Source organism: Gossypium hirsutum, chromosome D11 (assembly GCF_007990345.1).
Source record: "Gossypium hirsutum isolate 1008001.06 chromosome D11, Gossypium_hirsutum_v2.1, whole genome shotgun sequence".
NCBI classification, from domain to species: domain Eukaryota; kingdom Viridiplantae; phylum Streptophyta; class Magnoliopsida; order Malvales; family Malvaceae; genus Gossypium; species Gossypium hirsutum.
In genome coordinates, this window is record NC_053447.1 from 55,340,993 (window position 1) to 55,354,958 (window position 13,966).

A 13,966-nucleotide genomic window follows, 5' to 3' on the forward strand; every position below is an offset into this window, starting at 1 on the left:
GCATGGAGAGCCCAAGAGAAACTTCAGTTGGTTCACACTGACATCTGTGGACCTATGAAGACCAGCTCACTAAATGGCTGCAAGTATTTTGCCTTGTTCATTGATGACTGCACCAGGTTTTGTTGGGTAACCTTCTTGAAACAAAAGTCAGATGTCACTGACTTCTTTTGCAAGTTCAAGGCTTTGGCTGAAAACCAAGCCAACAGCAAACTCAAGAGCCTAAGGTCAGACAATGGAGCCGAGTATGTGTCTCAGAGGTTCCAGAAGATTTGTGATGATGCTGGCATCCTACACCAACTGACCACTGTCTACACACCACAGCAAAATGGTGTTTGTGAGAGGAAAAACAGGACTGTTCTTGATATGGCCAGATGCCTACTGTTTGAGGCCAAAATGCCAAACAACTTCTGGGCTGAGGCAGTAAACACATCTGTCTACTTACTAAATAGACTACCAACTAAAGCAGTCATAGGTAAAACACCCTTTGAGGCCTGCTTCAAGCAGAAACCAATCGTGTCACACTTGAAAGTGTTTGGATGCTTATGCTATGCACTTGTGCCAGCAGAGAAGAGAACAAAGCTAGAAAGAAAGTCTGTGCCAGGGGTATTTGTAGGCTACAGTAGTGTGAAAAAGGGTTATAGGATCTTTGATCCATCAACAAAAAAGGTTATTGTAAGCAGAGATGTCAAGTTCAATGAAGGAAGCTGTTGGAAGTGGAATGGGACAGATGCAAGCTTAACTGAAGAAGACTTGCAGGACCTTGATCACCAACATGCTGAAGTTGAAAATGAAGCTATGGATGATTTTGATGATATGCCTGTTAGGGGCACCAGAACATTGGCAGACATCTATGAAAGATGTGCTGTGACCATGGTTGAGCCATCCTGCTATGCTGAAGCCTCGAAAGAGAAATGCTGGCAAGAGGCTATGGAAGCTGAACTAAGGATGATTCAAAAGAATGAAACCTGGGAGCTGGTTGATAGACCAGAAGGTAGGAAGATCATTGGAGTTAAATGGGTGTTCAAGATCAAGAATAATGCAGATGGATCACTGAACAGACACAAAGCTAGATTAGTTGTGAAAGGGTATAGCCAACAGCAGGGAGTCGATTTCTTTGAAACATTTGCTCCTGTTGCAAGGCTGGACACTATAAGAATGTTGTTTGCCTTAGCAGCCCAGAAACAGTGGTAGGTGCATCAACTGGATGTCAAATCAGCCTTTTTAAATGGATTTCTCATGGAGGAAATCTTCATAGATCAACCTGAAGGATTTGAAGTTCAAGGAGAAGAAGAGAAGGTCTACAAGCTCAAAAAGGCCCTGTATGGTCTCAAGCAAGCTCCAAGGGCCTGGTACGATCGAATGGATACCTACCTGACAAGGCTCGGGTTCACAAAGAGCACCAGTGAGCCTACTCTCTATGTTAAGAAGGAAGGTAATAAAACTTTGCTAATTGTTTCATTGTATGTTGATGATTTACTGGTCACTGGCTGCAAAAGGGAGGAAATTGAAACCTTTAAGAAGCAAATGCAAACTGTGTTTGAGAAGACTGACCTTGGATTAATGACATACTTCCTTGGCATGGAAGTGAAACAAAATGAACAAGGTATTTTCATAGGCCAGAAGGCATTCGCATCGAAGGTTTTGAGCAGGTTTTGCATCACAAACTGCAAGCCTCCTAGCACTCCTGTGGCTTTAGGAGAAAAGCTCACCAGCCTAGGAGATGAAGATCGAGTGGATGAAAAGAATTACAGAAGCTTGATTGGCTGCCTGCTCTATTTGACTGCAACTAGACCAGACATCATGCATGCTGTTGGTCTTCTATCGAGATTCATGCATTGCTGCACAGTTGCACATTTTAAAGCAGCAAAAAGGGTCCTAAGGTATGTCAAAGGGACTCTGAGTTGTGGAGTGAAGTTTGAAAGGGCTGAGGAGCTAAGACTAGTGGGATATTCAGACAGTGATTGGGCTGGTTTTGTTGATGACATGAAGAGCACATCAGGCTACTTCTTCACCCTTGGCTCAAGTGTCTTCTGCTGGAGCTCGAAGAAGCAACAGACAGTGGCTCAATCCACTGCTGAGGCAGAATACATCGCAGCTGCTTCTGCTGTAAATCAAGCCATTTGGCTTAGGAAAATATTGCATGATCTGAATGCTGATCCAAAGGAGGCCACTGTGATTAAGGTTGACAACCAATCGGCTGTAGCCATTGCCAAAAATCTGGTTTTTCATGGTAAGACCAAGCATTTTAAAATTAGATATCATTTTGTGAGAGAAGCTGAAATGACCAAGGAGATAAGCTTAGTTCACTGCTGCTCAAAAGATCAACTTGCTGATCTATTAACCAAACCATTGGCTGCTTCAAGGTTTGAATATTTGAAGAAGAAAATCAGAGTTTGCTGCTTTGTAGCCAAAGAGGAGTGTTTAAAAGGTGGCAACGACAGCAGCAAGTTGAAGAATCCATGCAAACTTACGTTGCATGCATGAAACCAGAAACTCGGCTGAAGCATGTTGAAATCCGTTGTGCAATTCGACAAGCCTTGTTTATTTAGTTGACTTTTGTTAGTCTATGGTGTAATCATTATATGCTTTGATCAGCTAAGGTTAAAATGTGTGCTTAGCTGATTTAGTAGTCAAATTAGGTTGTCATTTTGTTGATGTAAACCTTTAGTTACTTGCACAAGCAAGCTGTGTTTTCTTTCTATGTAACTTTGTTCTATCTATGTATGTAACCATGCACTTATTCGGGTAATGAGAAAAACACTTTGCTCATTCATCTTTTGCTTGTTCTTGCTCCTGTTTTAAGCTTTCAAACATCTAAAACATTCATCTAAGTTGTTTTTAAACTTTGTTTGCTAAGTTAAAATCCAACATGGGGAAGCCAGAGCCAAGAGACAAAATACTAGGATGAAATGGGCAGTTTTCATTGTGATAAATGGAATTTTGATTGCTTTGGAGAGGATGAGGAACTCTGCTGCAGAACATGACTATTTATACATTACAGTCTTTGAGCTAGTCTATGTTTTTCCATTTCTGATGAATTTTTCTTCAACTACTACCCTTGTCTCTTCCCACTTCCAATGCTTACATCAGTATCTTTGTCATGGAAGTAGTCAAATCTGCAATTAAATTATGTCTTTTGTAGTACTTAATACAACTTGATCCATTCGAACGTTGACCTTAGGAGATACCCAAGGTTGCTAAGGCTGCGGGCAGGCAACCCTGTTCATGCAAGATACAATGAAAATAATGTTAACAATAATCCTAGTTGGAAACATTTTTCCATTTGGCAGTGTTTAAACATAAAGTGCCAGCAGCTGGGCTTGGTTAAAGTGTGAAAGAGACTGCCATTGTGGGCTGAGGGAGATTAACTATTGAAACCTTTGACATGATCTTTTTCCCTCATTATCATCTCCTTTTGCAATTAGTGATCTCAATTCTATTTTATTTTTTTAAAAAAATTAGAGAAACTGTTTTTCCAGGCCGGCTTATTAACCAGCTTCAACATCTGTTAATTAATTCAAATAAAATAGTTGATTAAGTAAGAAGTATTTGCAAGAAAAGCGCCTAGGAATGATTCAAAACTTGTGGTTTTATATCTCTCTGAATGTACACGTGCATGGACATCTTCATAAAAGCCCGGTTGCATTAAATGTAACCTGCATATAGTTTTCACCATTCTATGGATATATAGGAGCACTGCAACTTTGAAATACTGCTAGAGGCTTATCAATTGTGTACATATATATATACACATTCAAAGTCAGTAGCGTAGTTAAGACGATATTGGGTATGTAAAACGACCAGTTCGATGAGGATGAGGGTGTAGAGTAGTTGAAGAATGATTCCTTCAGATTTCTTTAAGAACCAGTAATCACTTCAGACTTGGCAAACCTCTTTTTTTATTTTCCTTTTTAAAATGGAATTGTTAAAGAAATAAAATGACGATGGACCTGTTCAGTGACTACTATCTATAAATGGACATGCTTTGAAACGAGATTTCTCACCCCTCATAAAGCAGCAAATCTTAGAAGCTCAATTTGATCAGGTTCAGGACTGTTGCTTACAACAATGAAAGGTGTTCAATTCCTTGTAGCATTTGTCCTCTTGGCTTTGGCTTCCAAACTTGTCTCAGCTTCAGATCCCAGCCCTTTTCAGGATTTCTGTGTAGCAATTAATGATACTAAAGACGGTGGATTGTTGGTACAAAGAGACAACAGCAGACTGTTTTCAATCTTGCTTGTATAGCAAGCCTCGAGCCTTGCTGAAGAAACAAACTCAGAAGCAAGAACAGAAACACATGCGAATGGAAAACAAAAGAAATTGAGAGAGAGTATTTTGAATGAAAAGAGCTGATATTTTTCGTTAACAAATCAAGAAGGCATAATGCCATTACATATAATAGATAACAATAACAAAATGAACAAGTCTTTACCTAATGACATACCTAACACCACTAAATTTACATTGGAAATTGTTAATCAGCTTGCTTAAGTTTCTTTGCTGATTTTTCAGTCAATCAATCAACAAAAACATCATAAGGTTTACCAACTTAGTTCAACATGAACTAGATTACAAAATAATAATTAAAAATACAATCAAAACATAACAAGTAGTTAGGCAACTTCAAGCTCCAATTTCTGCACTTCATAGCTAGACTGCTTGCTGCCACTTCTCCTTGCATGGCCACCTTTGCATGTCTTGCATGGGAACTAAATTCAACACTCCTCCTTAGTTTCCATGCTAGTGACACCTAACTACCTTCTTAATTTAACAAATTTAGACACATTGAGTGCCTTTGTAAAGATATCAGCAATTTGCTCTTCTGAATTGCAATGAACCAGCTCGATTTCATGAGCTTGCTCCATCTCCCTTATGACATGTAGCTTGATGTTGAAGTGCTTTGTTCTACCATGAAAGATAGGATTCTTTGCAATTGCAATAGCAGATTTGTTGTCACAGTAAATCTCTGTTGCCTTTCCTTGATTTTGGTTTAAATCAGCTAGGATTTTTCTAAGCCATATGGCTTGATTTACAGCAGATGCAGCAGCAACATATTCAGCTTCTGCTGTTGACTGTGCTACCAGACTTTGCTTTTTAGAACTCCAGCAATACATGCCTGAGCCAAGACTAAAGGCATATCCAGATGTGCTCCTCATGTCATCACAAGATCCAGCCCAGTCACTATCAACATAGCCTATCAGCTTCATGTTTTCAGCCCTTTTGAACAATACACCATGATCAATGGTGCCTTTGATGTATCTAAGCACTCTTTTAGCTGCTTGAAAGTGTTGATCATTGCAGCAATTCATGTATCTGGATAGCACACTAACAGCAAACATGATATCGGGTCTTGTTGCAGTCAAATACAACAGACTACCAATGAGACTTTTGTACATAGTCTTGCAAATTGGTTCACCACTCCCTTGCCTCGAAAGCTTCACTCCAACAGCCATTGGTGTGCTTGTTGGCTTGCAGTTCTTCATAGAGAACTTATCCAGGATCTTCATAGTAAAAGAAATCTGACTAAGAAAGATTCCCTTTGCTGTTTGCTTCACTTCCATTCCAAGGAAGTAGTTCATTCTGCCTAAATCAGACATTTCAAACATTTCCATCATTTTTCTTTTGAAATCTTCTAGCATTCTTCTATCTCCTCCAGTCACCAATAAATCATCAACATAGAGTGACAGGATAAGCTGAGTTTCAGCTTGGTTCTTCTTCACATACAGTGTTGGTTCACTGAGACTTCTCTCAAATTCCAAACTGAGCAAGTAAGAATCAATTCGAGCATACCAGGCTCGAGGAGCCTGTTTCAGGCCATACAAAGCCTTTTTCAGTCTGTACACCTTGTGTTCTTTGCCAGTGACCACAAATCCTTGAGGCTGTTCGATGTAGATCTCTTCTTCCAGGAAACCATTGAGAAATGCAGACTTAACATCAAGCTGATGAATGGTCCACTGATGTTGAGCAGCCAAGGCAACTATCATTCTAACTGTGTCAAGCCTGGCTACTGGTGCAAATGTCTCCAGGTAGTCCAGACCATACCTTTGGCTAAAACCTTTGACAACAAGCCTGGCTTTTAGCTTGTTCAGACTGCCATCTGCATTCTGTTTTGCTCGATAGACCCATTTTACTCCAATGGTCTTCTTTCCAGTAGGTTTATCAACTAGCTCCCATGTCTGGTTCTTCTCAATCATGTTGATGTCATCGACCATAGCTAGTTTCCAGCCTTCATCTACCTCAGCCTCTTCAAAACTGCTAGGTTCTGCTATTGCAACCTGTGCTCTTTCATAAATATCATCTAGGGGCCTTGTGCCTCTCACAGGCACATCATCAACATCCATTTCAGGTCCTAACTGCTCAAGATCAGCTTGATTAGGCATCAGGTCTTCTGAAGCAGCTTCTGGTTCATTCTTTTCCCAATTTCAGCAAGCTTTCTCATCGAAGATGACATCTCTGCTCACTTGAACTATGTTTTTCAAAGGATCCAGCACCCTGTAGCCCTTCTTAACTGAGCTATAGCCTACTAGAACACCTGGTTGAGCCCTTTCAGAGAGCTTGTCTCTCTTTGCTGCTGGTATTTATGCATAACACAGGCAACCAAACACCTTCAGATGTGCCAAGGAAGGCTTGAAACCGGACCAAGCCTCGAAAGGTGTTTTGGATGCAAGAGCTTTGGTAGGAAGCCTATTTTGAAGGTAGACAGCAGTGTTTACTGCCTCAGCCCACATGGTCTTGGGCAGTTTCTTCTCAAACAGCAGGCACCTGGCCATATCCATCAAGCTTCTGTTCTTTCTTTCTGATACCCCATTCTGCTGAGGTGTGTAGACATTTGTAAGCTGGTGTTTGATACCAGCATCATTGTAAATGGCTTGAAACTGAGCTGAAATGTACTCAGTGCCATTGTCTGACCTTATCGATTTCAGCTTGTAACCTGTTTCTGTCTCAACAGCAGTTTTAAACTTCACAAACACTTGAGCTACCTCAGACTTGTGTTTTAAGAAGAAAATCCAGCAAAACCTTGTAAAATCATCAATGAAGAGGATGAAATACCTATTTTTGCTGAGTGATTCAGTCCTCATTGGGCCACATACATCAGAGTGCACCAGCTGCAGTTTTTCAGTAGCTCTCCAAGCTGAATTTGTAGGAAATGGCAGTCTTGCCTGTTTCCCCATCTGGCAAACTTCACACACATCATCATGCTCCACTGAGCTAGTAAAGTTCTCTGCCAAGCCCTCTTTGGCCATTCGAGCCAATGATCTGAAGTTGGCATGCCCAAGCCTTTGATGCCAAAGCTTGGAATCATCAACAGAGGCTATATATGCAGACTTTGAGTCATTTGGCCAGTGTACCTCAAAGCATTTGTCAGTCATTGTGACTGTCATAAGGCTTGATCCACTTGGATCAGCAATGTGGCACTTTTTGTTCTTGAACACAACAGAATAGCCTTTCTCGAGTAATTGAGCTATGCTGAGAAGGTTCCTGTCGATTTCTGGCACTAACAGCACATTTGGGATGATCTTGTTGCCTGTGGGGGTACATATCAGCACCTCTCCTCTTCCTTCAGCCCTTATGAACTGACCATTTCCAACCTTGACCTTGGTTTTGCAACTTCTATCCAAGGTTTTAAACAAGGAGGCATCTAGTGACATGTGGTTAGTGCAACCACTGTCCAATAACCAGCCTTTTGAGCATTTCTTCTCAGCAGCTAAGCAAGAAACATCAAAGACCTGCTCTTCTTGATCACTACTGTCCTCAGCTACTCGAGCTTCAACCTTTGGTTGTTGAAATTGACTCTGCCTTGACTTGGTTCTATTTTTGCAAACCCTTTCAACATGGCCTTTCTTCTTGCAGTGTTGGCATACTGCATCTGGCCTGAACCAGCATCTGTTTTCTGGATGACCTGGCCTCTTGCAATGTCTGCAGGGCTAGTCATTGCTCCTTGCAGTATCAGGCTTAGGCCTGCTTTTCCAAGGCTTTTTACCTCTTGGAGCATTGATGCTCGAGGCTTCTCTGGCCTTGGCATTGAATGCACCTTCCTGGTGGTCTTCAGCTCTGCTAGCTCTCCTTTGTTCCTGAGCATAGAAAGTGTTGATTAACTCAGTCAAAGAGATGGTAGCAAGGTCTCTTGAGTCCTCAAGAGAGGATATCTTGGCCTCATATATCTCAGGCAAAGTGGAGAGGACTTTCTCTACTATCCTTGCCTCATCAAAGTGCTCACAAAGGAGCCTTATACTGTTAACCACTGCCATGATTCTATCTGCATACTGCTTCACTATTTCTTCTTCCTTCATCTTCAGGTTCTCGAAATCCCTTCTCAAATTCAATAGCTGCTGTTGCCTTGTTCTCTCAGTGCCTTGAAACTCCTCCTTAAGCTTATCCCATGCCTGTTTTGGAGTCTCACAGGCCATAATTCTGGTGAAGATGACATCTGACACACAATTCTGAATGCAGGACATGGCTTTGTGCCTTTTGGTCCTCTCATCAGCATGTTGCCTAATCTGAGCTACTGTAGGATTAGCCCTCAGTGGTGCTGGCTCAGCATCTGTGTTGACAACTTCCCACAGATCAAAGGCCTGTAGGTAAGTCTTCATCTTGACCAGCCATATGTGGAAGCCTTCTCCATTGAAGACTAGTGGGGCTGCTGGTGAAAAACTTGAGGAAGACATTCAGCTTTCTTAGTTTGATAAAACGGGTCCACTAAGAATGAAGCTCTAGATACCAATTGTTGGTGCAAAGAGACAACAGCAGACTGTTTTCAATCTTGCTTGTATAACAAGCCTCGAGCCTTGCTGAAGAAACAAACTCAGAAGCAAGAACAGAAACACATGCGAATGGAAAACAAAAGAAATTGAGAGAGATTATTTTGAATGAAAAGAGCTGATATTTTTCGTTAACAAATCAAGAAGGCATAATGCCATTACATATAATAGATAACAATAACAAAATGAACAAGTCTTTACCTAATGACATACCTAACACCACTAAATTTACATTGGAAATTGTTAATCAGCTTGCTTAAGTTTCTTTGCTGATTTTTCAGTCAATCAATCAACAAAAACATCATAAGGTTTACCAACTTAGTTCAACATGAACTAGATTACAAAATAATAATTAAAAATACAATCAAAACATAACAAGAAGTTAGGCAACTTCAAGCTCCAGTTTCTGCACTTCATAGCTAGACTGCTTGCTGCCACTTCTCCTTGCATGGCCACCTTTGCATGTCTTGCATGGGAACTAAATTCAACAGGTGTGTTCTTTAATTCTTTGAAATTTCATCTTTCCAATATATTCGTTTCGACTCTCAAAACTGGAGAAATATAGCAAGTACAAGTATTGGACAAGTGTCCAAGTAGTAAACTCTTTTCTTTCTATTTATGCAGTTTTCGTTAATGGCAAGTTCTGCAAGGACCCCAAGCTTGCAACCGCAGAAGACTTCTTCCTGCCTGGCCTCAACATTCCTGGAAATACATCAAACCAAGTAGGATCAATGGTCACTCCAGCCAATGTTCAACAAATACCTGGACTTAACACCCTTGGCATATCTCTTGTTCAAATTGACTATGCACCTTACGGTGGCCTAAACCCTCCTCACACTCACCCTCGTGCCACCGAAATTCTAGTCGTTGTGGAAGGCACACTTTCCGTCGGCTTTGTCACATCGAACACGGATAACCGTCTCTTCACCAAAGTCCTATACCCCGGAGATGTATTCGTTTTCCCCGAAGGTATGATTCACTTCCAGTTAAACATAGGGAGTACGAATGCGGTTGCCTTTGCTGCTCTCAGTAGCCAAAACCCAGGGGTGATCACCATTGCAAATGCAGTGTTTGGCTCTGACCCGGCCATCAATCCTGATGTTCTTGCCAAGGCCTTCCAGCTGGATCAAAATATCGTTAAACAACTTCAGTCCCGGTTCTGGTGGGACAACAACTAGGGGATACTTCTAAACCCACGAACCTTAGTAGCTAATTGTTTGGATGATGTTTAACTTGTATTTCACGTTGAATTTAGTTGAAAGAAAAAATAATAATAAAGAGGTTTCTCATGTACCTTTGAAACCTCTCAGTAATATTATTTTAGTCATACGGTATGGAGTACAATTTATTTTTAATTTGAAGTTTGGATTTCGGACGTTCGTTTAGGGAAATAAATGAATTACTGGAACATTTTTCAAATATTTATAGTGTTTCAATAACTATAAGTGTTCCAATACTTATTGTAACCTCTCGTAATATTATTTTTGTCATACGATATGGAGTCTTGCAATTATAATTTATTTTTAGTTTGAAGTTTGGATTTCGGACCTTTGTTTTGGGAAATGAATGAATCACTAGAACGTTTTCAAATATTTAAAGTGTTCCAATAACTATAAGTGTTCCAATACTTATTGTAACCTCTCGTAATATTATTTTCATCATACGATATGAAGTCTTGCAATTACAATTTATTTTTAGTTTGAAGTTTGGATTTCAGACCTTTGTTTTGGGAAATGAATGAATCACTAGAACGTTTTCAAATATTTATAGTGTTCCAATAACTATAAGTGTTCCAATACTTATTGTAACCTCTCGTAATATTATTTTCATCATACGATATGGAGTCTTGCAATTACAATTTATTTTTAGTTCTAAGTTTAGATTTCAGACCTTTGTTTAGGGAAATGAATGAATCACTACAACTTTTTCAAATATTTATAGTGTTCCAATAACTATAAATGAATGGGTGTAATTAATCAAAAGTTATATTATTTGATTTTCTAAAAAAGAATTATAACTATTTAAATAATATTATTTGAATAGTTATAATATTAAATAAATAATTATATGTTTATTTTAAAGACGTTATTGTTCAGAAAGACACCTATTGAAAGATGTCTTTATAAAGAGACATGAAAATTCCTATAAATAGGAATGAGATTTCATTTGAAAACCACACCAACCAATTCTAATATTCTTTCCTTTTCCTTCATTTTATAAAGTAAAACTGCAAAAATCCTTTGTAGAAATTGAGTTTCTTGTTAAATATTGCTCAGTGTGTAGTGGACTATTCTCGTTAGTGCAAAACGCAAATAGTCATTGGCTTCATTGTATCCTCGAGGTTAATTTGCTTGGAACTCATTTGCACACCAAAGATAGGTGGGGGCGAATATAACCTTAAAATAGTGACTTGATACACACCTTGGAGCCTTGTCCTATTTCTTCTTTTTCTATTCGAGTTCCGTTCACGTGTTCGAGATTTTCTTCACCCGAGATTTGTACTAACAATCACTACGATTGATTATTGTACTAATTTTTTGTTGTTTTTTTTCTCCTTTGAAAATTGATTGGGATCTAACATAATATTATTTCATTAGTTTCTCAACTACAACTACTGTTTACAAAAAAAATTCAATAATCATTTATACACCGTTCAAAATTATATAAACCCTTTGCAATTTCTCTTACTTTTTTCCTCTCCCCTCAAATTATGCATAAATGTACGTATTAGAGATAGTGAATGAAATCTTTATTCTTAAATTAAAAACAAATAGTTGTTCAGTCTGTTTTAATTAAAATAAAATATATTATTATTAATATTAATATCCTTATTAAAATAAAATTCATTAATTGATTATTTTTATTAAATTAAATATGGACATTATTTCTGTATTTAAATTGATAGAATGAGTTGGATTTTTATGACTTAAAAAAAGTTAGTTTATGATAAAATTTAAATTTTTTAATTTTTTATTAAAATAAAAATTTATTTTGTTTTTATTACCATTAAAATCAAAATTCCTATTAAATTGAAATTGCTTAATTAATTATATTTATTAAATTAAACATTGACTAATACTTTCTATTAATTTTTTTTCGATATTTAAATAGAATTGAAGTTTTTTATGGTTCCAACTAGCCTATTTCCATTCTATTTATCATCAACAAAGAAGAGCTTTCACAATAAAATGGTTAGACATTTTAACTTAGAAGAAAGAAAAACACATGAATGAGTTGAATAATATAAAAATTGGTTTGTTATGTCTCTCTAAGTTATTTCTTATATATATGTATATATATAACCACTTTCCTGCACATTCAAGATGTATAATATCATATTCAATACATGAGGAATTGCCGAGATGGATGAAGGTTAAACAAGATGGAGGTTAAAATTATCCAGGCGTGAAGGTGGTTTATCTGTGTCCTAGGATCTTGTGCTTTGAAAAACATACGTCTAGTGAATGATACGTTGAAAGTTATTGAGCAAACCATTTTAGATCACATCCCGCAAGTCCAGATTGCTTATCTGGTATTACTGACAAAATTTTACTTTAATTTTTTTCTTTGAAGGGCTAATAACATTTTATTCAATAAACAAGGGGCACAAAAGCATGTCAAGAAATATTATTCAGCTAAAAATATTTTTCCTCGACCACAAATGAACATTTTAACTGATTGGGACTGGGGAATATAACTGTTTCCATTGAGCTTGTAACCTATGATAGGAGTATGAAAACTTTCAAATCCATCATGATTCCCTTAGGACATCGTTTCATGTTTGGGTGAGATATCAACTGATAACTCCATTGTTTTTTTCCTTCGGTCATGCCATATCTAGTCATTGGAAAAAAATTGGATTAATGATATATGTTTTGGAATTGATACCTTGAAGAATTTGAAGAATGAACAACTATTTTATTCTAATTGGAACTATTTAGATGCTGAAGTGGGAAACAAAATTAAGAAACTAATGTACTATCTCACATAAAACCAAGGAAAAAATCAAAGGCTGATTTCACAAAAATAAGTTTCCAAGTAAATCAGATTCACTGGTTTCAACATTTCCAACTAAAAAAATGGCTTACTACTGGCTAAAGGCAGTTAAAGAGGGGGTGTCATTAATGAGTGGACTTTTTAGGATGACTCAAGCTTATGTGTCCAAGGCAGTTTTGTGGTTAAAAACAAATTTGATGTTTGGTGCGATCCCTATATTGTAATGTCCTAAATTCAAGGTTATTGGAATAGTGATTTCGTAACCACAAATCCAATTTAAAGAGAAATTTATTTTAATATTTTTGCATGAATATTGATATGATAGGAAAATTGTAGGAAAATATCGATAGAAAAATTTTACCGATTTAGTGGTTAGTTAGAAAAAGAAATTATTAAAGAAATTGGGTAAAAACAAGGTATCGAGACCTCGATCTCGTAAAACTGAGTCAAAAATATTTTTATAAATATTTATGAAATGTTAGTAATATGGTATTAAAATTTTGTTAGAAAATTTTAATGTTTCGGTAGTCAATTAAGTGAAAAGGACTAAATTGAAAAATGTGTAAAAGTTTCTAGAAGGATTAAATAGCTCAATTGTTAAATGAGGAGAGACATAAATTGAAAATAAGCCCAAAGGAGATATTTTGGGCAGTATAAGCTGAGAAAAATCAGGAGAATTGGTGAAATAAGGGTAAAATGGGAAAATAACAAATTTTACTAACATAAAAATGGGACCAAATTGGAATATCTAGAATTCTCTTCATATTTTCTGCATTCTCATCGGCCAAAAACGTCCTAAGGGTTTATTCAAGCTGGGTTTTCATAATTTTTGCACCAAGTGAGTTAATCCTTGCCTTTTTCTTGTAATTTCTGTGTTTTTAAGACTTTTACAACTAGGTCGTATTACTAAATTCATTACTTTTTGATTTTATGAATGAAATTGAAAGTTTCTATGAATATGATCTAGCCCAGACGGGTGATCCTATCCTAATATAGCCCTCCCGAAGAATATGTGGAAAATGGATTTAGCCCGAACAGGTAATCTGAATTAGGGTCTAAATTTAGCTTGGACTGGTAATTTAGATCCAAGCTCATTAGAGTAATTGTCATTGCAGGGGATTTAGCCTGGACTGATAATCCCGACTATACTCTATGATTTTATATTACAGGGGATTTAGCCTGGACTAGTAATCCCTCTGTAAGGATGAGGT

General features: G+C 37.5%; 2 protein-coding genes across 2 annotated transcripts; both read left to right on the plus strand.

The window, feature by feature from the left end:
• Positions 1 to 1,236: 1,236 nt before the first annotated feature.
• Positions 1,237 to 2,484, plus strand: LOC107944452 (uncharacterized mitochondrial protein AtMg00810-like). The gene has a single exon (XM_016878278.1). The coding sequence runs from the start codon at positions 1,237 to 1,239 to the stop codon at positions 2,482 to 2,484; it is 1,248 nt and encodes a 415-aa protein (XP_016733767.1).
• A 1,542-nt stretch (positions 2,485 to 4,026) lies between these two features.
• LOC107944453 (germin-like protein subfamily 1 member 7) lies at positions 4,027 to 9,958 on the plus strand. Its single transcript, XM_016878279.2, has 3 exons — positions 4,027 to 4,189; positions 5,568 to 5,570; positions 9,384 to 9,958. Exons 1-3 carry the CDS (start codon positions 4,069 to 4,071, stop codon positions 9,935 to 9,937), a joined length of 678 nt encoding a protein of 225 aa, XP_016733768.1. The 5' UTR covers positions 4,027 to 4,068; the 3' UTR covers positions 9,938 to 9,958.
• The last annotated feature ends 4,008 nt before the right edge of the window (positions 9,959 to 13,966 follow it).

Excerpts from the sequence above, each read along its gene's own strand:
- LOC107944452 (XM_016878278.1), top strand. The coding sequence starts at position 1,237 with ATGGAGGAAATCTTCATAGATCAACCTGAAGGATTTGAAGTTCAAGGA.
- LOC107944453 (XM_016878279.2), top strand. The coding sequence starts at position 4,069 with ATGAAAGGTGTTCAATTCCTTGTAGCATTTGTCCTCTTGGCTTTGGCT.